This window comes from Musa acuminata, chromosome BXJ1-1 (genome assembly GCF_036884655.1).
Source record: "Musa acuminata AAA Group cultivar baxijiao chromosome BXJ1-1, Cavendish_Baxijiao_AAA, whole genome shotgun sequence".
NCBI classification, from domain to species: Eukaryota; Viridiplantae; Streptophyta; class Magnoliopsida; order Zingiberales; family Musaceae; genus Musa; species Musa acuminata.
Window position 1 is genome coordinate 16,220,024 of NC_088327.1, and position 26,155 is coordinate 16,246,178.

General features: G+C 48.3%; 1 protein-coding gene across 4 annotated transcripts; it reads right to left on the bottom strand.

The window, feature by feature from the left end:
* Window positions 1–119: 119 nt before the first annotated feature.
* On the bottom strand, window positions 120–18,816 carry LOC135676355 (probable purine permease 5). 4 transcript variants are annotated; one of them, XM_065187472.1, is made up of 2 exons: window positions 18,522–18,816; window positions 120–1,321 (listed from the first exon to the last, which is right to left on the bottom strand). In XM_065187472.1, the coding sequence occupies exons 1-2, from the start codon at window positions 18,564–18,566 to the stop codon at window positions 302–304; spliced, it is 1,065 nt and encodes a 354-aa protein (XP_065043544.1). In that variant the 5' UTR covers window positions 18,567–18,816; the 3' UTR covers window positions 120–301. The 4 variants fall into 4 exon arrangements, with proteins under 4 accessions (XP_065043544.1, XP_065043540.1, XP_065043530.1 ...); XM_065187468.1 differs by having other exon boundaries at window positions 120–1,350; XM_065187458.1 differs by having other exon boundaries at window positions 120–1,359.
* Window positions 18,817–26,155: the final 7,339 nt, after the last annotated feature.

Consider the following 26,155-nt stretch of genomic DNA (forward strand, 5'->3'; position numbering starts at 1 on the left):
GTTTGGTGAGAGAGATCCAACACAGGGATTTCGACGAATATACGGTGGTCTATGCCGGAATCCTCCACGATTCACATGGATTCGGCCAATCCCCATATCCTCCATCGACTTTGCCGCAGTTGATCATATAATTACTTTTATCTCACTCAACTTATGAGTGCATGCAGAATACAAGCAAAATCCATTATGGGTTCCACGGATCTACAACTTAATCTTACCACAATTCTTTGCTGAAGAGAACACGCCGAGAATTGGTACAGCAGAAAGAGAATGCCTGTCAACGAAGAGCTCTGCAATGCAACTAGGAATTTACTTTCGAGGAAGAGTGACCAACGATGTAAGAACCAAGTCCCCAAACAGTGATGACCAGAGATAGGATCTTGAAGCCACTCATGGGATCATGGAACAGAACAACTGCAGCAATGGCTGTGAGTGGCACCCTCACCGCATTCAGAACACCGGCCAACACCGTTGAAGCCAGAAAGACGATCGCGGTGCCGGCCAACACTCCCAGCTGAAACGTGATGGCAGCCCAAGTGAGCACCATAGCGTACGAGCCCTCCCCGTGCTTGAAGTTGCTGGCTTCCGATCTCATTCGCTGGAAGTCATTGTTCACAACAAGCCCTATGGAAGTGAACACGAAGGCGAGGAGTGAAACCATGACCTGCTGCTCCAGCACAACATGGAAGGATCTCCTCCCCAGTAGCTTCAAGAAAACCAGCTCCGACAATGCAAAGATCAGACCATGGAGAGCCGAGCCGAGAATGTCCCAGATGAACCCCAGGGTGTATTGCTTGCCGGTGACTCCCGGGTATCGGTCTGATTCTGAATCCAATGCTATTATGACGGTGCCGGCGGTGATGATGACGATTGCATTTACGGAAGAAAGATTCAAATCATTCTTCACGATGAAATACCCAAACAGGGCGGAGAAGATAAGCGAAGACGAGGAAAGGAGAGAAGCAGTGGAGGCTGGAAGATAGGCGTAAGCCCATGCAAACATGAGGTTATCGGCAGCACTGAGAAAACCCAGTAGAATGTACCAAACGAAGAGCTTAAGCGAGAGAGGAGTCGGAGATATGCGGCCGAAGAGATAAGGAGGAAGCAAGACAAGGGCAGTGATCGGCCACCCTGCAACTGCTGCCCAGGAGATTATCCATTTGCTCTTGCCACCATTGGCATAATACAAACGAGATAGAAGACTGGAAGCAGTAAACGCCACAAGCATAGTAGCACTGCTAAGCAACAGTAAGAACCAAAAAGAGAGAGACTTCCTTTTGTATGTCTCCAGGACCGAGTTACAGAATTCAGCTGCTCTTTTCTGCAATGAGGAGTTGAATTCCGCTGGCACTGCGCCAGCTTCTGGTTTATTCCAAAATAAAAAGATCAAGTTGAAGATAATACAGCGTTGCAAATGGAAAATAAACACAATAAGCTAATGAACTGTAAAATGCTCTGTTTAATGATGTTTGTTGTGAGGATTTTTGCGAGTTTCATGCAACTATAAATTTGTACAAATTCATATTGTTCTACTTATTCATTCATGGAACAAAACCTAATATCTACTAGATACTGACATAAAATTCTACTAGATTCATTCATGGCACTGAAGCCTAATATCGTCTTATCATGGAAGACGATGGAGAAGAATGCTGGGAGCTGAGTCCTTCACCATAAGGTATTGTGTATTATGGTGCTAGATTGCCAGCAGATTGTCATCGCACAGACGACCAAAATAACTCTCCAGAGACAGAAAGTTCTTCGGGTGATCTGCTGCGCTGCCGTGCATAAACATCAAATGCTTCCCGAAAATCTGGGCTGTCAATTTCGGAAATGGAAAGGGATTCAACAATGTATTGTTCTGATAAAACCAGACTGCGGCTTTTCCGGCTATGTGTTGTTCTCTGCTTACGACATCTTCCTCGAATCTTCATCCTCACAGTAAGAAACTTGCTAGAGGAATTCATAGATCTAAAACATCGGCAAGGATAGCGCAAAACAGGGACTTGGCCACCTATAGCCATGAATTCATGTCAGGTATGGTTAGATGTGATACGGCGTATTTTGGGCCCAAGACACGTCACAGCTAACGCCATACGCCAAGTCAGAACCGTACCTAGAAGTTGTTCCACATGTCCCGTCCCAAGAGCTCGGGGCGGTGCCGTTTGACGCTGCTTTGCATGTCACCTGAGACGACGGTCGGTCAGAAGTATCGTCCCATCCCTCGAGGGTCAGCGGCCACGCCGAACCGACATGCCACTAACCCTTGTACAATAGTATAAAGCCCCTGGCCGGCATCCGGCCAAGGAGAGAAGAAAAATAGAAAAACAATCCATCTCACTACTGACTTGCTCGTCGGAGGGGCCAAAGTCGGGGATCACCCGGCAAGGGCCATTTTGCAGGCGGACGACCACCCGTGGGCGGTGAGCATCTCAACCCAGGGGTCGCCATCCATGCGCAAGGACGAGCTGTCAATCGGCCGGAGCCCGACCAACGCCTACGAGCATTCCTTCCCGAGGGCACGGTTACCTCATCATTCAGCTCACTCGACAGAAGGCTCCCGACATTGACCCGTGGACCAAGCCGTGCTGACTCATCCGCCACGGTATATTAGTTCACCAACATTTTGGCACTAGAAGGAGGACCATGTCGCAAGAGCATCTCGCAGGAGCTCTCTCCGAGGGAGAACCACCGACCGGTCTCCCCTCCGTCAAGCTCGGAAATCAGCCCCTCCCTACCCACGGAGATGGGGGGATCCCAGCCTCGACGCCAGATCGCTACTAGCGCCTTTTCAATGACCCGGAGCTGTTGCCCCCCGGACTAATCATAGGACCCTTGGCCGTGACACCCGAGGCGTTCCTCGGCCTGACCAAGCAAGTGCAAACCATGGCGAGCATGATGCAGACGCTTGCTTTGCTCATTCCTCAGATCATGCAGTTAGTGGCTCCCCGGACTGACCCGACCCGGCAGAGGCCGAGTGGGGAGCAAGTCGAGACGGGAGAAGCCCGAGAGCAAGCGACGGGCCCACGAGGTCCGCCCAGGCAGAGCATACCAGCACCCTGCCAAATCACACTACCCCACTTCGAGCCTGACACCGTATCATCTGATTCGGTGGACGACTCGCTCAGGGCCCAACTATCTCGGGTCAACCAACGCCTGGACGAGTTCCCGCGCGAGTTCCGAAAATCGCGGAGTGAGTCCAACGACGGCAGCTCAAGCGGGTCCCCTTTCACTCAGGAAGTACAGGACAAGTCGGTACCCCTCAACTTCAGGCTGTCGGCATTGGAGACATACGACGACGGCTCCGATCCCGCGGAGCACATCTCCGCATTTCGGGCTCAGATGGCCCTTTATGGCACCTCCGATGCATTAATGTGTCGAGCATTTCCGACCACCCTGAGGGGACCTGCACGAGCGTGGTTCAGCCGGTTGTGCCAATCCTTGGTCTCGCCCTTCGACCAGCTCGCTAGGGAGTTCGAGCAGAACTTCCTCGCCAGCATGCGACCTAGGCCTTCCATGGCCACCCTTCTCGCGTTATCTCAGCGCGAAGATGAGTCGCTCTCCCAGTATGTGGCACGTTTCGCCACTGAGATCCGGGGATTCCCGGACGCTCACCCCTCTCTAATCATGCAGGAATTTCTGATGGGTTTGAAGTCTTCGAGGTTCTTTTGGTCGTTGATTGAGAAGTCGTCAGTAATCGTCTCCGAAATGCTCCAGCGCGCCAACCAATACGTCGCCGCCGAAGCGTTGGTGGCGGGGAAGCGCATGGACGGCAAGAGGCCAAGGGCAGAACAATCCCGGGGAACAACCTCAGCAGCCCTGGCGCCACCCCGCCGGTGGCCCGATCGACAAGAGCTACTACTCCCGAGGCCCCCACCTCTCCCCCTGAATACGTCGCACACCGAGATCTTTCTCCAAATTAGGGAAAAGGGTCTCTTGCGACAACCTCATCCCATGAGGGCCACTCACAAAGATCGGTCCAAATGTTGTAGGTTCCATCGGGACTACGGCCATGACACGAAGGACTATCACGACCTCCAGAATCAAATAGAGGGACTGATCCAGAGATGTCACCTCAGACGCTATCTCAAGGAACCCCGGGAAGCGACTCTGCACCCCAGGGGACCCGTTGAAAGACAAATCGATGTCATCTCCGGGGGACCAGTAGTCGGCGGCAACAGCTCTGCGGCGAGGAAGGCCTAAGCCCGCAGCATGGTCGAGAAATGTCCCCGGCCCGAGCTCGAGCCTGAAATCACCTTCGGGGCTAGAGAAGTCAAGCGCTCCCATCATGACGATGCTTTGGTGATCTCCATCCAGATCGACAACGCCCGAGTCAAAAGGGTGATGATTGACATCGGGAGTTCCGCCGACGTCCTTGACTTCGACGCCTTCAAGAGGCTCGGCTTGACCGAGGGAGACCTCACCCCCATGGCGTCAGCACTCATAGGATTCACAGGGAATTCCATCTCCCCGCTTGGGACCACGGTCCTCCCTGTCACCATTAGGGAGGAGCCAAGAGCGAAGACAATAATGACCACCTTCATGGTAGTCGATCTGCCTTCGGCCTATAACGTCATCCTCGGCCGATCGACGCTCAACAAGTTAAAGGCGGTGGTTTCCACCTACCACAGGGCCATCAAGTTTCCGACCTCAGCGGGGATCGGGGAGGCCCGAAGCGACTCGGGGGAGTCAAGACGATGCTATCTCACGGCGGTTACTCTCCCAGGGAAATCGCGCCCAACTCAAGTCCCCGACCCCCGTGAAGGACCCATAGCACCGATGCCGCTGGAGCCTCCCGAGCGATTCACTAAGGTACCCCTGAAAAGGAGCCGACCTGATCTGACCGTCAAGGTCAGAACCACACTCCCCGAAGCAGATCAGCTCCACCTCATTGACTTCCTAAGGAAAAACGCCGATATGTTTGCATGGTCCCCCGAGGAGATGCCCGGGATCGACCCAGAAGTGGCCCAACACCGGCTCAACATCGACCCCGAGGCTCGACCGATGAGACAAAGACCAAGGAAGTTCGCCCCTGACCGATAGAAGGCAATCAGCGATGAGGTCAACCGCCTTAAAAGGGTCGGATTCATTACTAAGGTTCAATACCCTCGGTGGCTGTCAAATGTAGTCCTCGTTAAGAAATCTAATGGAAGCTGGAGGATGTGTGTTGATTACACCGATCTCAACCGGGCATGCCCCAAGGACTGCTATCCGCTCCCCAGGATAGACCAATTAGTCAATGCCACCGCGGGCCATGAACTCCTTACGTTCATGGACACATTCTCGGGCTACAACCAAATCCAGATGGCGACTCAGGATCAAGAGAACACTACCTTCGTCACCAACATAGGGGCGTATTGTTACAAAGTGATGCCCTTCGGCTTGAAAAACGTTGGGGTGACTTACAAAAGGATGGTCGACAAACTTTTCAAGCACCAGCTCGGGAGGAATATGGAAGTATACGTAGACGACATGATCGTAAAGAGCAAGGCCGCAAGCGCGCACTTGACCGACCTGGCGGAAACGTTCCAAACGCTCAGGCGGTTCAACATACGTCTGAATCCCACGAAGTGTGTCTTCGAGGTCAGCTCGGGGAGGTTTCTCGGCTTTATCATTCACTAAAGGGGGATAGACACCAACCCAGAAAAGGTGCGGGCCGTAATGGAGATGCGCTCCCCCCGCTCGGTCAAAGAGGTGCAGCGACTTGCCGAGAAGTTAGCAACGCTCAATAGGTTCATGTCACATTCAAGCGACAAGTGCCTCCCCTTTTTCCGAGCCTTGCGACAAGCCGACAACTTTACATGGACCTCATAGTGCGAGGAAGCCTTCGGAAAGTTGAAGGCGTGCCTCGCCTGCTTGCCCCGACTCGCCTCGCCCGAGCCGAGCGAAACCCTTAGTCTCTACTTGGCGGACTTGGCACAAGCAGTTAGCTCGGTGTTAGTTCGGGAGATACCACCAATGCAGCAACCCGTATATTATGTCAGCCATATCCTCGTTGGGCCTGAGCCACGGTACTCCCTGATCGAGAAGCTAACTCTCGCTCTAATGAAGACGGCCCAAAAGCTGCGGCCCTACTTCCAAGCCCACATGATCAAAGTAATCATCGACCAGCCGCTACGACAGATCCTTTCCAACTTCGATGCATCAGGTCGCATGCTGCGGTGGTCGGTCGAGCTCAGTGAATTCGACATTCAGTATTCCCCCAAGACCGTCATCAAAGCTCAAGTACTGGCTGACTTTATTTCCGAGCTAACTCCTGAAGACCATGCTATGGGGCAGGAGAACAACCAGAACACGTGGACCCTGTACGTGGATGGCTCGTCCACTGCCGGAGCGGCCAGGGTTGGGCTTATCCTCAAAAGCCCGTTAGGAGAAACCTACGAGACGTCGCTCCAATTGTAATTCCAAGCCACCAACAACGAGACCGAGTACGAGGAGCTACTTCATGGCCTGCACCTCGCTCTGGAGATGCATGTAGACAACCTCGAAGTCTTTAGCGACTCCCAGCTGGTGACGGGACACGTCAATGAGAGCTATGAAGCTCGAGACCCAACGATGGCGTTGCACCTGATGGAGGCAAAGCAGCTCGCCCACCGCTTCAACTGCCTCTCAATTGCTAGAATACCTCGAGCACAGAACACGTGGGTCGACGCGCTAGCCAGATCAACCTCCGCTCGCAGCTCGGCGTCGGCTCCGACGACTGAGTCCATAACGGCACCGACGGTGACCACTCACGAGGTCGCCAAAACGGATGTTCCACCAAGCTGGATGGAGGAAATCCTTTGCTTCAAGAAGGACGAAAAGGAGCTCGACGACCCGGCAACTGCGAGACAGTTGAGACGAACCCAAGCCTGGTACTGCGTCGTTGGCAGAAAGCTGTACCGAAGGGCCTTCTCTCAACCTCTCTTACGCTGCCTCGCGCCATCAGAAGCTAAGACGGTCCTCGCCGAGCTCCATGAGGGGATATGGCCAACCATACGATGCGACACCATGTCATGCATGCAGCAATGCCCGCAATGCCAAAGGCAAGCCCGACTGCCACACTAGATAGCAGTTCCTCTTACCCCGATCCTCTTACCCCGAAAGACGTGGCCTGGCCCTTCGCCCAATGGGGGCTCGATCTCCTTGGACCTTTCCCTCCAGCATCGAGACAACGACACTTTCTTATAGTCGGGGTAGACTACTTCACGAAGTGGGTTGAAGCCGAACCCTTGGCCTCCATTACTGAGAAGCAAGTCCAAAGCTTCACATGGAAGAACATCATCACCTGGTTCGGGATCCCGAAGGCTATCATCGCCGACAATGGAGCTCAATTCAACAATGCTAAATTCAAGGCCTATTGCTAGTCATATGGGATCCAGTTGAAGTTCAGCTCGGTTGCGCACCCCCAAACCAATGGCCAGACCGAAGTGATGAATCAGGCAATTCTGGAAGGCCTCAAGAGGAGGATCTCGGGCGCGCACGGAGCCTGGGTGGACGAGCTTCCCAACGTCTTGTGGGCAATGCAAACGACTCCCAAAACCGCCTCGGTGGAGTCTTCGTTCATCCTGGCGTTCGGGACCGAAGCGGTCCTTCCGCCCGAGATGGTGTTCCCGACCCTACGCACCTCCAACTACGAACAAGGAGACTCCAAGAAGGGCCTCCGAGCAAACTTAGATCTCCTCAAAGAAAGGAGAGCCAAGGCACATCTACGTACCTTGGTATACAAGAAGGCAATAACTCAGGTATACAACCGCAAAGTCCGTCCGCAGCCCATCAAGGTTAGGGACCTAGTCCTTTGAAAAGCATAGGTGAGCAACCCGACCCGAGCAAGGGGAAAGCTCATGCTTAATTGGGAAGGCCCATATCGAGTATATGACGTGGTCCGAGAGGGGACCTATCGACTCGAGACTATGGAGGGAAGCCCCCTACCGAGAACGTGGAATGCGGGAAACCTAAAGAAATTCTACCCATAAAAGAAGCAAGTCAGGTTGCAGAGAAGACATACAAAGCACGCGCACCCACAATCGAGAAAAAACAAGTCAGAATTTCAAATAAAAAGTGCTTCTTGGTGAAAGAGGAAGTACACATGGTGGTCAGGCGGTACGGTTCCAAACCCGACCAGAACAAAAGAAAAAAGAAAAGGGGAGCGCAGCCCCAAGCTTCGGGGGGGAGTTTCGGGCCCGTCGTCGAAGGGGACGTCATGTCGACATCCAGATCCACCGAGTTGTTGGCGAATGGGTCCGACTCCAGCTCCAGGTCTGGGTACTTCGCTTAGAAGCGAGCACAAGCCACCCGGTACCCGTACTCGTACATGGCCTGCTAGTCATAGGTGCCCAGCAAGCCAACCACGTGAGTGATGGCACGTGTGACTTGATACAGAATCTTTTTGCTTATTATATTTTGGCGTATATCACTTTATAACTATTGCATATGTGCATATATATATTGTGATGTCCTTGGATTTGTGCAATGGGAATCGGATCGTGATGAGATCACGATAATGAGATCGATTCACCTTTAAACACATATCCTAAATAATCCCGGTCATAGGTTACTCGAGAGGGACATCGTGATAACCGGATAGACTAGTGTGCTGTATACCCGTCCATATGATGGATGCAGCTGGTCTCATAGCTGCTCGTGTAGGGACACTAGGGATACAGTACAGGTGCTCATTGGAGAATGAGTTCACTGATTGATCCGCTTACGGAATGCTGGATGGTTGATGATGCCTTATTGTCAGACAGCGATTCCGTAGTCCTAGTGGTGTATCTGGTCCTTAGACTTGAGACACCAAGGATATCTTGTATGAGTGCTCCACTCTTTGATACCAGGCTTATAGGTTTGGCTGTCCCAGATCTAGTACAGCTAGTCATTGGGAGTGGTAGTCGACCTTATGATGGCTATTGAGTGTCGATAGAGGATCATCCACTCTCGGCGTCATGAGAGGAATATCCCATGTGTTCTTGCTCAGACAAATCCCTAGCCAGGGTCATTCGGGTTGAGAGAGAAAGAGTTCTCCGGGAGAATCCGATTAGAGCGAGACTCGAGTAGAAACTGTCTGGGTCTGACAACACCATGCTCGATATACGATCTTTGGGATATTAGATGGATGAGGGATTATAGGTACACGGTAACTGAGGATAGACAGGTCCAATGGATTGGATTCCCCTGTATCGTTTGGGGACTACGGCGTAGTGGCCTAGTACTTCCGTAGTCGATGAGTCAAGTGAATTATTACAGAGATAATAATTCACCGAGTTAGAAGGAGTTCTGACAGGTATGACTCACGGTCAGCTCGATATTGGGCCTAGAGGGTCACACACATATGGTAGGCATTGCGATGAGTAGAGGTTCAGATATGAGATATCCGACGGAGCCCTTGTCTTATTGGATGCAGATCCAATACCCACTAGGGGAGGACCCATTAGGGTTTGACAAGGGATCTCTATAAATAGGAGGGATTCAGAGCCTCATAGGCTAGAGCCTTTGCTTGCCTTTCATATTCTCCTCTTCCTCTCCACCTCAGAGCAGGCCTGGAGTTTTGAGGAGCGTCGTCGCAACCCTGCTGTGTGGATCACCGCTAGAGAGGAGGACGCTTGACCTCCTTCACCCTCTCCTAAGGATCTGCAAGGAAACAGGGATATACGATCTCCCTAGGTAACACAACCTACTCTATACGCAGTTTTTTTAAGTTTCGCGGATTTTGCGCACCAATCTTCGCACGACGACGAACATTTCTTTGGGAATCGGGGATTTTGTTTTCTTGTTCTTCCGCTGCGCATGTGATGTCGCCCCCATGATTTCCCAACATGGCCCCCCCCCGACCTCACCAGGCCACGCTCGAACCCAGCGGACACTTTGTACTCGGCAATTGCCTCCTCGACCTTCTTGGGCAACGCCAGCCGCTCCTTCAGGATCTCTTTGGCGGCCCAGACCATAGACCTGGTGGTCTCGACATCATGGGAGAGGGTCAGTAGCTCGTCATCCAGCGATCGGATGTGTGATCAGCTTTCTTCCAGCTCAGTCTTCAAACGAGCCACCTCCTCAACTAGAGCCGAGGCGCGCTCTTCAGTCGTGGCAACGGCCTCTCGCCCCCCTCCGGCCTTCAGCTCCAGGTTCTCCAGGCTAAGGGCAGTATAGGTGTCCGACTGGCGCCCGATCACCTGCCCGGCTGTCACGAACGATCATCGTGCACCTGCAACAACTCCATTCAACGAACCGTTCATCGCTCTCGTCAACATGTACAGCTGCTTAGCAACATGTTTTGGCTTAGTTTTAAGTCCTTTTGCTTATAAAAATGTAAGTTCGAACAAGTTGCAGTGCTATAGTGCGACCGCTCACCGAACCAAGCAAAATAACCCCAAAACAGCTCCATTTTCGCGTGCCACAGGCTGATTTCTACGGCCCACTGTTGCACGCGAAACGTCAACCATCTCAGCACCCTGGAACCCCCCCGGTGGCATAGGGCTGGATGGGGCTTCGATATAGTGTTGGGCGTTGAACAATCTTTCGTAAGTTCGCATGTTACCTTGACGGGAACTTGTTGTCGCGCCCGACACCCGGTGAGTAGCTGTTTGTGGACTTGCAGCTGTTCGTTTAACCTTCTAAAGTCCTTGTTTTCCCCCTCTCCCTCTTTTCTCTTGTGCACGCAAGGTGCTCGCTGAATTGCTTGTAAAGCTTCCCCTTTTCGTGAGACGTCGGGACTTGTTCGTTGCTCGTTCTTTGAACTAATCAACTTTCTCTTTTTACAGGTCCTTCGGGACTTACGAGAGGTTGCAAGTGAGCTGATCTTTGTGGACGCAAATCGCAAGGGCAAAGCACGACTTAGGCAACGTAAGCTAAATTCGCGTCTTTGCCGCAATGGTGCCTCATGCCTTAGGCAATTCCAGCTAAGGTCGTGACATTATGGTATCAGAGCGAGCAAGCACTTCGAGCGAGAAGCGAAGGAACTTCGCAACTTCGCCATGGCAATATATCATGGCGAATCAAGCAAGATGGGGCAAGGCAGACCCTTGCCCCAAGCAGCTGCAGGTGGGCTGTAAGTGCACATTCGCTCGCATGTTGTTGGAGCCGCTCAGGAGGAGCGTGACAGCGAACATGATGAGCGAGAAGTTGGCTACTCTCCGCGAGCGGAGGAGGCGCAATCTAGAGTGCCAATCGGGAAAAAGAGTCATAAGGAGAGACTCACAATGGTGGAAACCCGCTTGGACGTTCTCGAAGCGAGCTTGGAGGAACCCTACCATGGCCAACAAAGGCTTGTTGGGGTAGAGAGCTCGCAAGAAGAAGCGGAGTCTAGGATCGACAAGGTTGAGGCCCTAGTCGACCAATTGTCAGATGACACCAAAGACTCCATGCAACACCTGTAGGAAGTTGTGGCGGAACTCACTTCGAGGGTGTCCATGCTCACAAGGGCACTAAATGCGGGAGGAAGCAACACCCGCGTTGCGCTGTCACAAAACTTGAGGGCACCCGAGCCTCATAGTTATGGAGGAGCCACAAACGAAGAAGAATTCCCACAAAGGGCCAAGCCCGAAAGGCAAGGCCCCAAAACCTGACGGATGCTTCTTATGCTGAGGGCCGCATATGATGAGGGAGTGCCCACAAAAACAGGCACTCAATGCTTTAATAGCTTCCATCCATCCCCCCAAATCGGACAACGGCAAGGTTGTCGCTCTTAGTTCGAGTAGTTCTGAATCCAGCAGCGACGACGAGGAGTCGCAAGGACCCCGGATAGGAGCAATGCGTTTGTTGAACGCCATGCGGGGTCAAGTGGGGGAGAATACTAAGACAAAACTACAAAAGGCAAGAAGTGGTGAGCTGATGTACGTAGACATCAAGCAATGGTGGACACGGGTGCTACCCACAACTTTATTGCCGATCAAGAAGCAAAGCGACTTGGGCTGATCAAGAAGCAAAGCCCAAGTCGAATGAAGGCGGTGAACTCGGAGGCCAAGCGGATCTTCGGGTTAGCAAAGGGAGTCCCCATCAAGATTGGAACATGGAGTGGGAGCACGAACATGATGGCGGTGCCATTGGATGACTTCCAAGTGATCCTTGGAATGGAGTTTATGAATGCGGCGAAGTTGGTGCCAATGTCATTCCTAAACACCCTATGCATTATGGGGGGTGATGACCCCTGTGTGGTTCCTGTTTCTCAGAGAGGAACCAAAGACCCCCAACAGATATCGGCATTACAATTGAAGAAAGGGGTACGAAAAGGTGAACTAATATTCGTGGCTGCTATGAAGCTAGAGCCACTCGATAAGAAGGCCATTCATGAACCTGTTGTGGTGGCGAACGTCCTAAAAGAGTTCACTGACATTATGCCACCCGAGTTGCCAAAGACCCTTCCGCCACACAGAGGCATGGACCATAATATTGAGTTGGAGCCAGGAGTAAAGCCTCCAGTGAGACCACCCTATCACATGCCCCCGCCAGAGTTGGCAGAACTCAGAAAGCAATTAGGTGAACTAAGCGGTGGTCTCATCCGCAGTTCGAAAGCACCATTTGGAGCTCCAGATCTCTTTCAAAAGAAACAAGATGGGAGCCTCCGATTATGTGTCGATTACCGAGCCCTCAACAAAGTAACGGTGAAGAACAAGTATCTCATCCCGCTCATCGCGGACTTGTTCGACCAATTAGGCAAAGCCAAGTATTTCTCAAAACTCGACCTTCGATCGGGGTATTGGCAGGTGCGCATTGCTGAAGGTGACGAAGTGAAGACAACCTGTGTGACCAGGTATTGAGCGTTTGAGTTCTTGGTGATGCCTTTTGGCTTATCCAACGCTCCAGCCACGTTCTGCACTCTCATGAACCAGCTATTCAAGGAGTAGTTGGATAAGTTCGTGATCATCTACTTAGACGATATCGTCGTCTACAGTCAAACACTCAAGGAGCATGTCAAGCACCTTCGGACAATTTTCAAGGTTCTCAGGGAGAACACTTTGTTCGTGAAAAGGGAGAAATGCTACTTTACTCAAACAGAGATCTTATTCTTGGGGCATCGAATCGGTAATGGCTCCATTCGGATGGATAAATTGAAGGTGCAAGCGGTTTCGGAATGGCAAACTCCAAAGAAGGTGCCAGAGTTGAGATCCTTCCTTGGTTTCGTCAACTACTATCAACGCTTCATAGCGGGGTATTTGAAGCGTGTAACTCCACTGACGGAGTTGTTGAAGAAGGAGCAGTCTTAGAGATGGTTTGATAAATGTGAAATTGCATTCCAAGATCTAAAGGCTGCCATTTTGGAAGAACCGGTGCTCAAATTGTCAGACTATGGGGAGCCTTTTGAAGTCCATACAAATGCTTCAGACTTCGCTATTGGAGGAGTACTCATACACGAGGGTCATCCGGTGGCCTACGAGAGCCGCAAGCTTAACGAGACCAAGCGGAGGTATCTAGTGCATGGGAAGGAGATGATAGCAGTGATCCACTATCTACGAGTTTGGCGACACTACCTCCTCGGATCGCGATTTGTGATGAGGACAGACAACATCGCTCTGAGCTATTTCCAAACTCAAAAGAAACTCTCCCCAAAGCAGGCACGATAGTAGGACTTCTTGGCTAAGTTCGATATGAAAATGGAGTATAAGCCCGGAACGACGAATATCGTAACTGATGCACTGAGTCGGAAAGTGGAGCGTGTGAATGTCGTACGATTGGAAGGCAGAGGCCAAGCAAGTCAGTTACACTCCAATTTCCTTTCCAGGATCAGGGATGGACTATACAGTGATACCCAAGCAGAAGCCCTGATACAGCTCATTAAAGAAGGTAAGGCATGACGGTTTTGGGTCGAGGAGGGACTCGTTTACACCAAAGGGAATAGGGTCTATATCCCTCGAGTGGACAATCTGAGACGTGAACTCTTAAGAGAGTGTCACGATTCCCTTTAGGCTAGACATCCAGGCATTCATAGAACCTTGGCTCTCGTGGAGAGGGCCTTCTATTGGCCGAAGATGGGGACTGATGTGGAGGAATATGTTCGAACGTGCCTCACTTGCTAACAAGATAAGGTGGAGCATTAGAAGCCAGTGGGACTTTTGGAGCAGTTGCCCGTACCAGAAAGGTCATGAGAGAGCATTTCCTTGGACTTCATATCAAGCTTGCCCGCAGTAGGGAGACTCGGATCGATACTCGTGGTGGTCGATCGATTTTCTAAGTATGCAACTTTCATTGCTGCTCCCCTACACTGTTCAGCAGAGGAGGCAGCTAAGCTGATGATGAAGGATGTGGTGAAGTATTGGGGAGTCTCGCACAATATCATTAGTGATTGAGACGTTCGGTTCCTGGGACGATTCTGGACTGAGCTATTTAAATTGTTGGGGTCGAAGTTATACTTCTCCACAAGCCTCCACCCCCAGACGGATGGCCAGACTGAAAGGATAAACTCACTCCTAGAGCAATATCTTCGGCACTATGTGAGTGCCAACCAACGAGATTGGGTGAAGTTGTTGGACATTGCCCAATTCTCCTACAACTTGCAGCGAAGCTCTGCGTCCAACAAGAGCCCCTTCGAGATTATTACAGGGGCAACAACCGTCAACTCCTCACACCATGGTAATTGGGTATACTGAGAATAGTCTGTCAGCCTACCACTTTGCAAGGGAGTGGCACCGAAATGCAGATATTGCGCGGGCTTACTTGGTGAAGGTGGCAAAAAGAATGAAGAAATGGGCAGACCTGGGAAGGCGACTGCAAGGGTTCAAGATCGGCGATTTGATGGTGGTCAAGCTCCAACCAGCATCACTCCAATTCTTCAGGAACAAAGTACATAAAGGATTGGTGAGCAAGTATGAAAGGCCCTTCCCAATTATCAGCAGGGTGGGCAACGTCTCCTACAAGTTGCAGTTGCCGACGTGGTTCAAAATTCGCAATGTTCTTCACGCTAGCAACTTGAAAGCTTACCACTCGGATCCGCAAGATGCTTCCTGAAGTGTTCCAACTCAGTTACCCCCCACCACAGCCTCCTATGAGAAGTGAGTTGAAACCATTCTAGCGGACCGCAAGATAAAGCTACCCACTGGAGTTGAGCAACCCGACTACTTGGTGAAGTGGCGAAAGCTTCCCCGAATTGAAGCTAGTTGGGAGCCTAAAGACGCCCTACGACATGAAGAAGCAATTATCAACAACTATTAACAAGCGTCGACGAGGGCGTCGACAGTTTGAGTGGGGGAGAATGTCACGAACGGTCGTCGTGCACCCGCAACAACTCCGTTCAACGAACCGTTCGTCACTCTCATTTACATGTACAGCTGCTTGGCAGTATGTTTTGGCTTGGTTTTAAGTCCTTTTGCTTGTAAAAATGTAAGTTCGAACAAGTTACAGCGCTATAGTGTGACCGCTCATCGAACTGAGCAAAACAACCCCAAAACAACTCCGTTTTCACATGCCACGAGCTGATTTCTGCAGCCCACTGCTGCACGCAAAACGTCAGCCATCTCAGCACCCTGGAACCCCCCAGGTGGCACAGGGCTGGATGGGGCTTCGGTATAGTGTCGGGCGTTGAACAATCTTTCGCAAGTTTGCACGTTACCTTGACAGGAACTTGTTGTCGCGCCCGGCACCCGGTGAGCAGTTGTTTGTGGACTTACAGTTGTTCGTTCAACCTTCTAAAGTCATTGTTTTCCCCCTCTCCCTCTTTTCTCTTGTGCACGCAAGGTGCTCGCTGAATTGCTTGTAAAGCTTCCCCTTTTCGTGAAATGTCGGGACTTGTCCGTCGCTCGTTCTTCGAACTAATCAACTTTCTCTTTTTACAAGTCCTTCGGGACCTGCGAGAGGTTGCAAGTGGGCTGATCTTTGCAGACGTAAATCGCAAGGGCGAAGCGCGACTTAGGCAACGCAAGCTAAGTTCGCGTCTTTGCCACAAGGGTGCCTCGCGACTTAGGCAACGCAAGCTAAGTTCGTGTCTTTGCCATAAGGGTGCCTCGCGACTTAGGCAACGCAAGCTAAGTTCGCGTTTTTGCCACAAGGGTGCCTCATGCTTTAGGCAATTCCAGCTAAGGTCGTGACACGGTGTTGAGGACCCGATCGATCAGTGCCATGCCGTAGTACAGGCTCTACACGAAGATCGATGTTAGGGCCCACACATGAAGGGATCGAGCAGGGAAAGGAAGCCACCACTTACCCAAACAAGCGACTTGGCTGCCCACTCTGCCAGCGCCTCGGAGGGGGAGCTGTAGAGATCCTTGGCTATGGCTGGATGGAGTGCCCCCCGGATGAACTCTTGGGCAGTTGGCCCGTCACCCCAGATGCGACTGTCGGCCTTGAGGGTCGCCCACCGAGTGGTGTAAGGGGCTCCCGACTCCCTAGCCGGAAGGTCGGCCATGTTCAAGGCCTGGTACTCCTCACCGTCGACCCGGGAGTAGATGCGGCATAGCTCTCGTATCGATGGCAAGCGCGTCGGCGCCCTCTTGAAAGGGTCACTACCAGACGACCCGGCCGACCCCTTCCCCTTTACGCTCCCCAAGCCTTCGCCCGGTGGAGGGGCCCCGAACAACTCTGGGACGGCGCTCGTGCTAACAGCCGGGCCCGCAAGCATCTTCCGGGCCAAGATCTTCGTCTTCTTCGGAGGGCGCCCCATTACTGGAGATGTCAGCGCCCTCTGAGGTGCGCCCTCCAATGGGGCAACCCCACCTCCGGAACCCTCCCCGTCTCGAGACGAGGGCACGACAACCTTGACGCTGGGCGTCTTCTTCACCGATCGCAGGTCCACCATTTCTGCAAAACATAGTGAGCGATCAGACGGTTCGAGACGAGCGGACGAGCCATCATATACGAATGGCCATACCCCGGTGGTGGGGCTCAGCTCCGCTTCAACCATCCACTCCTCGGTCATCTCCTTAATTGCCCGAGAAGAGGACAGGATACCCCTCAGTCGATCCACGACCGCTGTTTCTCCATTAGAGAGCAACGGGGAGGCGTTATCGATGGTCCGCAAGGCCCACCCAGTGCTAAAGCCTCACTCTTTACTACAACTAACAAAGAAGAAATGCTTCTTCCAACCTTTGTTGTTGGAAGGTGCAACGCTTCTTCCAGTTCCTGCCCGAGTCGCTCCAGATCGCTCCCGACTTGCGACCCACCAACACTGAAACTTGAGCCCGAGTATAGTCACTCGGCCCACAGGTCCAGCTCCTGCCCGGGTCGCTCCAGATCGCTCCCGACTTGTGACCCGCCGGCACTGAAACCTAAGCCCGAGTATAGTCACTCGGTCCACAGGTCCAGCTCCTGCCCGGGTCGCTCCAGATCGCTCCTGACTTGCGACCCTCCGACATTGAAACTTGAGCCCGAGTATAGTAACTCGGCCCACAGGTCCAGCTCCTACCCGGGTCGCTCCCGACTTGCAACCCATCGGCACCGAAACCTGAGCCCAAGTATAGTCTCTTGGCTCACAGGTCCAGCTCCTGCCCGGGTCGCTCCAGATTGCTCCCGACTTGCGACAAGTCCAAGCGCCCGAGTCGCATCTCGGCCGATCCAACGCCCGAACCACGCCTTGCGGCCAACCTAATGCCCGAGTCGCATCTCAGTCGATCCAACACCCAAGCCATGCCGCGCGGCCAATCTAATGCCCGAGTCGCATCTCGGCCGATCCAACGCCCGAACCATGCCTCGCGGCCAACCTAATGCCCGAGTCGCATCTCGGCCAATCCAACGCCCGAGTCGCATCTCGGCCGATCCAACGTCCGAACCGCGCCTCGCGGCCAGTCGCCTCTCGACCAGTCCAAAGTTCGAGCCACACCTCGCCGGCCTAGTCCGTTGTCCAAGTCGCTCCACGTCAATCCTCGACTCGCAGCTCGTCAAGTCTCTAACCGAGCCGCTCTAACTCACTCACCGACTTGCAAACTTGACGGTCGTAACTCCGAGCCACGCCAAATCGGTTATTCGACCTACAACATGTCGGTCTCGCCTCACCAGGCCCCAGCCGCCCGATCAGCAGAGTCAATCCTACCCGAAGCACGGGGCGCCGCCCCTCTAAGTCGCCCCACGACGAATCAATCCACCTTCCCCTCATAAGCGATCAACCTCACTCCGACCCAAGCATGCCTCCCGTCCTTTTAAGGACCCCACGGCACGCCTTAGAGAGGGGGGTAAGTGATACAGCATATTTTGAGCCCAAGACACGTCACAGCTAATGCCACACGTCAAGTCAGAACCGTACCAAGAAGTTATTTCACATGTCCCATCCCGAGAGCTTGGGGCGGTGCCGTCTAACGTTGCTCCGCACGCCACCCACGGCAGCGGTCAATCAAAAGTGTCGTCTCATCCCTCGAGGGTCAGCGACCACGTCGAACCTCGAGGGTCAGCGACCACGTCGAACCGACGTGCTACCAACCCTCGTACAATAGTATAAAGCCCCTGGCCGGCATATGGCCAACGAGAGAAGAAAAATAGAAACGTAGAACGCCAATTTCCACCGAGAGCTCCAGAAAAACATCGAGTAGTAAAAGACGGAACAAATGCCCCTCTCTGGAACCGAGGACAGCAAGAGAAGGAATCGGAGAGAAACCGAGCGAATTCTTTTGGGAGGTGTAGTTAAGTACCCGGAGGTCGAACCGGAATCGTATGACGTGAGGGATCGCCGGCATCCATGGGTTGAGCTCTCGGCAGCACGCACCACCACGGCGAGGCCCTCCTCGGTCCTCTCCGCTCACCGTGAGTGGAAGATGACGTGTCGGAGTCCGTACCTGGAAAGCGAAGGAGCAACAAACCGCGGCTCACGTCCGATTAGGAAAGAAGCAATTGGCGTCGATTTGGTGGCGGAGGGGGGCTAATCACAGATTTGGGGCAATCGGCTTGCGTTCCTCACCTCACTCTACCGATACTCTTGTTGTTTTATATTTGTGTCAGTGGTCGGCTAAACTATATATATATATATATATATATATATATATATATATATATATATATATATATATATATATATATATATATATATATATATATATATATTTGAGAAGTGAAGTAAATTCCACTAAACTAACGGGTTTGATAGGTAAAAAGAGTTATACATGAAAAATGTTGTTAAAAGTACTAAATAAATTTAATTATGAAGGTTTTAATTAATTTAACTGATAAGGATTTTGATAGATCATTATAAGATCACTTAGTCACGATACATACTCAAACAGGGCAATGGTATGTTGAAATTATGGAACTTAATTTTGAAAATATAAAAATAAAATGACTACCATTTCATATACTTAAAATAGAAATGTATTTGATTTCAACAATGAAATGTGATAAAGTAAATTGTAAAATCTTTAAACATATGAATGATTGATTTGTGAAAAGTTTATTTTAATTCTCATTGGGTATTGTTAGGATTAATTGTATTCGAATTAGTTATAAGAATTCTAGTTAGATTTAAACTCAATTTGGACTTTCTTATAAATACACCTTCAATCTTAATATCTTGATAATAGAAAATGAATGGGAAGACATTTGGGTGCTCTGTGGATAATTTTTTGAGTTTATGAGAAAAAAAATTTTCATATTTATGTGAGAGGATATACAAAGAGACTCTTGAGCGAGGATAACTCAAAAGTCTTGTAATTATCGATCATGAATTTATCAATCATGAATTTTTTATATAAGTATGAATTTATCAATCATACTAAATCTTTTATCGATTTTTTGGTACGTTATTTATTTATTGATGTATGGTGGATTTCTCTTTTGATTTTTAGATGTTTTCGATTCTCACCCTCCCCAACAAGTGATATCAAAGCTCTAAAGATTTGGTAATTAGAGATTCAATAAGGATATCATCGATTATTTCTACTAATTATCACGAACAAAATTATAAACAGGGTGTTTGATGTAATGCTCATGTATGTCCGTGTATTTTGGTTTGTTTATAATTTGCATAACATGTAGAGGGACAATCAAAAGCATAATAGCCCCATTTTAATTGGGTTTAGTGGTCGTTTACAACTTATAAATAAAGGTTATGTCATGTGGATACTTGTGAGAAATTTTGGTCTGTAGTAGACTATTTTGGATCTTTTATTATGTGATTATTCAGAACTTATGAAATATATTTATAATTTATATTGACTATAAAGTGTTTGCTAAAATGATTGCTTATGGATTCCGAATAAGACATTTCTCTAACTTATTTTCTCATTTATAAGTCCTAAGAGATCATAGGAGGTTTCGGGAAGGCAAACCTTTATGGACGGACACGCAATGGTACCGCACTACTTAGGCAAAACCAGCTAAGTGCATAACATATGGTATCAAAGCAGGACAAGCACCCATATAAACACTTGGCATGCAAACGTAGGGGACCTAGGGGGTTGCGTTGAGGTCAACTAGCATGCGCAACCGTTTGGGGAAAAACGGGCATGGAGATGTAGGGAAAATGAGTTGCTTAGAGGAGTAGACATTTGAGATTGACATTCAGAGAAATGACCAATTCTTCGTATAAGATACACCACGAGGACAAGCAAGCTTGGAAGAATATATAGCGCACAAAGGTTGGGATGACTGAGTTCGAGCTATGACTCGACATTAGCAACCATACTTGATAGTGCTCAAGAAAAGCGAGGCGCTTGGTAAAGGATGAGATCATGTAAGGTGGAATGAGTTGTTCAGCGATCAAAAGAGTTATGCAAAACTCACAAAGGTGAGGAGAATTGCTAACTCAAAAAATTCAGTACTCATGTAAGGGCTTGTATGTGGACAATGGAATGTTCATGGCCATCCCAAGACGATCAAAACTTAGCGCCATGGAGCATTGAAACTTTCTCTTCAGCATACGAAGGATACGTTCGTATGAGGCTGAAGTGTACAGCGAGTTCAACATGTTGCTAGGCCTTAAGGGGTGTAGTGAGGGCTGTATTGACGTGAAGTCGCAATCTAGCAAGTGCATTTGCGGGAGCAGAACAATGCATAGTTTGTTCAGCAAGATAGAATATTATAAGGGGATGGTGGTCTCCGAAACTTCTAGAGGGTCATCCTTGGAGGAATTAGTCTCAATTCTCCAGAGGGAGAATTATATGCAACGGACTGCATATGTTGAGGAGGAGTACCTCAAAACAAAAAACTCCATAAAGATGAACGAAGTAAGCGAGTGGCGAGGAGTCATCGCATGATCTCGCTTGAGGTAATGCATTGGGGGATGCATTATGAGATCAAGTGGGGAAGCGAACCAAGGCAACACAAATGAAGGCACATTTGGAACCGATATAGATATTAGAATCAATGAAGGGTTAACCCATGGAATAGTGGGTGTGAGGGCCACCATCAACTTAATGCAAGTCGAAGAGCGAAGTAACTTGGGTGTAACTTGGGGAAATACCCAAGCCACATGAAGGGAACCAGAATATAAGATGAAATATGGAGCGGAGGCACAAAGCTTTCCTTAGACAAAGGTCAAAGAAATGAACTCTTGCAGAGGCAAGAGCGGGATAATATCGTTCCATGCATTCTTCATTTTGATGAAGCAGACTCATCCTACATGGTGCCAAAAACGAAAGGAGCTTTGAGGCACATGCACCCTATCTCAAAGAAACATTTGACAGAGAAACCAAGGTGACTCAACTTGCGGAGGCAAAGTTGGGTTTAGAAGACCTTGGCATAGGGCAAGAAGACGCGAAGGTGAGTGCTCTCAAAGAATATGCCATAGTGATACCATTCGAGTTGGCATGAAGGAAGCGGTGCACGGCAAAGATTGTGCTGGTAGAGGCAGAAGCCTAGGATCTAGACAATGGTGCACCAATTTCAACAAAATCGGTGGACTTTGGGAGCTACTATGTGATGGACTATCCTAGAGCTATGCTTCGTCTAGGTGTAACCTAAGAGCGGGTAGACGAAGATTGATTGTCAAAGGAGTGAATACAATCGAATGTGGAAGAAGCCCAACGATGTGTTGGCAGAGGCTATACATGGAGAGATCACAATCTAAGTTTATCCCACAAGGATCAGAATGCAATGGAGATGTCACCAAGAGGCGACATGGTGCAGCGAATCATATTGGAATAGTTTGTGGCAATGCGATACACACGAATCTAGTACCATGAAGGACTAGATCATATAAAGGTATGATCGAGAGCTATTGGGAGCTCCACTTCGGTGAACAACACGATGGTAAGAAATGCTATAGATTTAAGGAGTGAATGCTATGGTATCGTAGAGGCAAGTCTTCCGTGCGTGCATTGAATTTTGTATCGGATAAAAAGTTTTGGCCATCAGCATATAGGGTTGTGTACTATCGAGGGAGAATATCAAATACAAGTACCAATGAGTCCTATGGGGGGTCTTGATCATATAGAGGTATAATCGGAGTGGTTGGAGAGCTGGACTACTTTAGTGCTCATATTCACTTAAGGGAGCCCAGTAAGTTAGAGGACAAGACCGAGTAAGCGAACATTGCTACCAAGGAAGCTAAAGAGAATAAAATCGGTGCAAACCCTACAATATGATGGTGGAGGCAATGCATAGGAGTTACAATTTGTCTTTCCATCGACCAAGGGGAACTACTTAGAGAACACAAAGGTGTTGAAGCAAGGGTCGAAAGGGGCGAGGAAGCTACTATGAGTCCAGAGGGACTTAGCTACCCAAAACCAAGCATTAATTAGAATAGAGGTGGACTCGGAGAAGTGCTACAGTGCTATAGAGGCAGATCTACCGATCGTGAAGAAAGTGATGCATATGCGAGGTGACAGATAATAGAGTCATGGGCATGACAGCACCATGATATCGCAAATGTAAGACTTCCATGAAGTCATCGATCCCTTGCTCTTATGGAGAGAGAGCGCTTAGTCGTGAAAGAGACTGAGGAGTGGAGAATGCGAAGGCAAACTCTAAGTACCGAGACAAGACTGAAGGGTAGAGGCCAAAGAACTTTATAAGACTAGTGTCAACAAGCTTCTTATCAAGATAGCCGAAAGTGGAGGATTTCGAGTTGATATAAGAATGCTCGATTAAGGAACGAATTAGATAGTACACAATGTTGTACCTTTGTAACTCAGAGGAGTAGGCAACAAAGATGATGAAGAAGTCGGTATAATCCCAAAGGCGACCAAAACTACTAGAGACTTACTCCATATTGGGGTGAAAACTTCTTACATTTCATAAGTTTGATGACATTAAGAAGGTGAATCATAGTAGCAAACTCAACGCAAGAAGTGCAAATACTTTGAGTGCTTTAGAAGTGTGAGCAAAGAGTGGGTGAAGGCTAGTAATCAGTTTGATGTATGAAGTACAACACTCGAGAAGACAGACAAAGTCAAGTAACCTTTGCCTTCTCAACTCTTAAAAGAATGGGCGAAACTAAGTACCCCAATTCTCTTATCTATCCAATAGATGAGCTTTGCACGAGTTCAAAGACCCTTCGAAGAAACCTAATGGAAGATAATAGTTGTCAAATCCTCACCAATAGTGATCAGTGCTACTAAGAGTAGATTATTCGCTTCATTTTCCAATAGAATACCAATCGAAAATGAAAGTGATGCAAACCTACTTGGAAGTGATGACTAAGTGGAAGAAGAATCGATGAGCAAATTTTATAGAGGAAGGACCCAAAAACTTTAAAGTCTACGAGGCGATGCTCGTTAAAGCTCCAACAAGCATTCACCTAGTTCAAGCGACACGAAGTATTTGAGAGACTAACACATACTAAGGATGGTCTTTTCCTTTATCTAAAGGATCCGTAAAAAACAACAGGGATCAGCACAACTCAATTGACCCCACACCAAAGTTAGAGTTATTGGAGAGTTAAAGTAGCATGACGGATTAAAATTTCGACTACTCAACAATAATAATGGAGAGAAACTGGGAGCTAAGAGGTGCATTACAATTGAAGCAGAAGATTGAAGACTCAGCAAAGGCGAGGAGTTCTAGCGTTAGCAAAGGCTTCGATGAGGACATTAAAGGAATAAGTGAAGGAGAATATCATGGACAAAATTGTAAACGGGGTGTTTGATGTAATGCCTATGTATGTCTGTGTCTTTTGGTTTGTCCATGCTTTGCACAACATGTAGAAGGGCGGTCAAAGGCTTCAACCTCATTTAGTTCGGTTTGGTGATCATTTTCAGCTTGTAAATAAAAGTTGTATCATGTGAACACTTGTGTGAGATTTCGATCTGTAGTGGATCATTTTGGACCTTTTATTGTGCGACCATTCAGAGCTTGTGAAGTTTGTTTGTAATTTGCATTAACTATGAAGTATTTGCTGAAATGATTATTTGTGGATCCCGAATGAGATACTTTCTCTAACTCGTTTTCTCTTTTGTAGGTCCTAAGGGACCATAGGAGGTTTCAGGGAGCTTGACTTTTATGGACAAACATGCAAGGGTGTCACATAACTTAGGCAAAACTAGCTAAGTGCATGACATAACATTACCATGAAAAAATTTGATGAAAGGAATAATTTTATCTTATTGGCAAAGGAGGGTAAAGGATCTTATTTAGCAAAATGTAATAAGAACATTAAAGAGATGAGTAGGTAAACCTGAAAAGATGAGCTACGAAGATTAGAAGGAGCCTGAGGCAAAGTGCATGAATGCTATTCATCTTTGCCTGATAATATTATTAATAATATTATTGATGATAATTCTATCAATAAGTTAAAATTGCTTTATTTATCTTAAAAACTTAATTAATAAATTATATCTAAAGATGACGTTATGTAGACTAAGGATGGAAAAAAATTAGAGATTTAATCTAGTGTTTGAACATATTCAAACAAATACTCGATCGTACAAAAATTAATATGAATATTGATGAAGAAAATAAGATGTTGTTTCTTCCTATATCACTTATGGATTTCTATAATAACTTTGTGAAGATAATACTATATGGGAAGGATACAATAACTCTGAAATAACTTGAAGATGCTTTAGTTTCTTATGCTATCAAGGAAAAATAATAAATCTAAAAATATAAATAGTGAGACATTAGTTGCTCAAAGTGGAGGTTCACGACAAGGATTTTCTAACATTAGTAGATCTCAACATGGTAGGTCAAGATCAAGAGTTATATCTTTCGATAATATTCAGTGTTATAGATACAAATAGTACAGACATATCAAGCGAAATTATTTGAGAAAAAGCTAAGCAAAAAAAGAAGCTAGAAAAAGAAATCAGTGAGTACTCGCTTGTTATGGATTATGATGAAAATATCCTCACAACATACAAATATAATGATGTATTTTTTTCAAAAGAGTTAGATTTTAAATACTGCTTATGTTACTCATATTTACACTTAGAAAGTTTATTTTGATTCATTGAATGATAAAATGATCAGTAAATTGAGTTTGACAATGACTCTAATGTGGAGATCGTGAGTATCGATAAAGTGAAGGATCAAAATGGTTGATAGATTAATATTTACTTTGGAAGATATAGCTTATATTCCAAAGATACGAAAGAATCTAAGTTTTTAGAGTCTTTTAGATTCTCAGGATTATGGCTACAAAGTTGGAGGTAGAATCCTAAAAGTTACTTAGGATTGTATATGTTAGGAACGAGTCAACACTAAGGGGGGGGGTGTGAATTAGTACAATAGATAAAATTACGTCAATTCAAAAAACCGATCTCGGAAGATAATTTGAAATTCAATGCTTATTTGTAAATGCAGTGAAAGCAAAGTAAGAAAGGTAGTTTATAGTAAAGGTAAATTGCTCAAAAAGAAATGTAAACCAATTTATAGTAGTTCAGTCGTTGTGACCTATATCAACTTCTGATTTCTCCTCCGTTGAGGCCATTGACTTTCACTACGGATCTTCCTTCAATGGGCGAAGGATCAACTACCCTTACAACTCGATTCTCCTTTTGACAGGTTCTGGAGAGTACCTTTACAACTCTCCTTCACTCTTCTCTTAAACAAGACTAACACTTAGAGCTTAAGAGGAGTTCTCACAAGATTACAGTAGCGTTTTTCTACTTTTTTGCTCTCAATTCTTATGTATGTTAACCAAGGCTGAGAGGGATATTTATAAGCCTCAAGTGGATTCAAACTTGGAGCCTAAAAGAGTCTCATCCCGAGTTTCCTAGGTCTTAACGGTACCACCGCCTGCAGCACTAACATTGGGCGGTACCACCGCCTAACACAGTCTCGAAGACTATGTCATGACGATGCCACTTGTTAGGTCACCGTTTGGGCCTTGCACTTGGCCCAACACTGTCCAAACTTAGGCCCAATTCCAACCCAATTATGTGTTAACTATAAA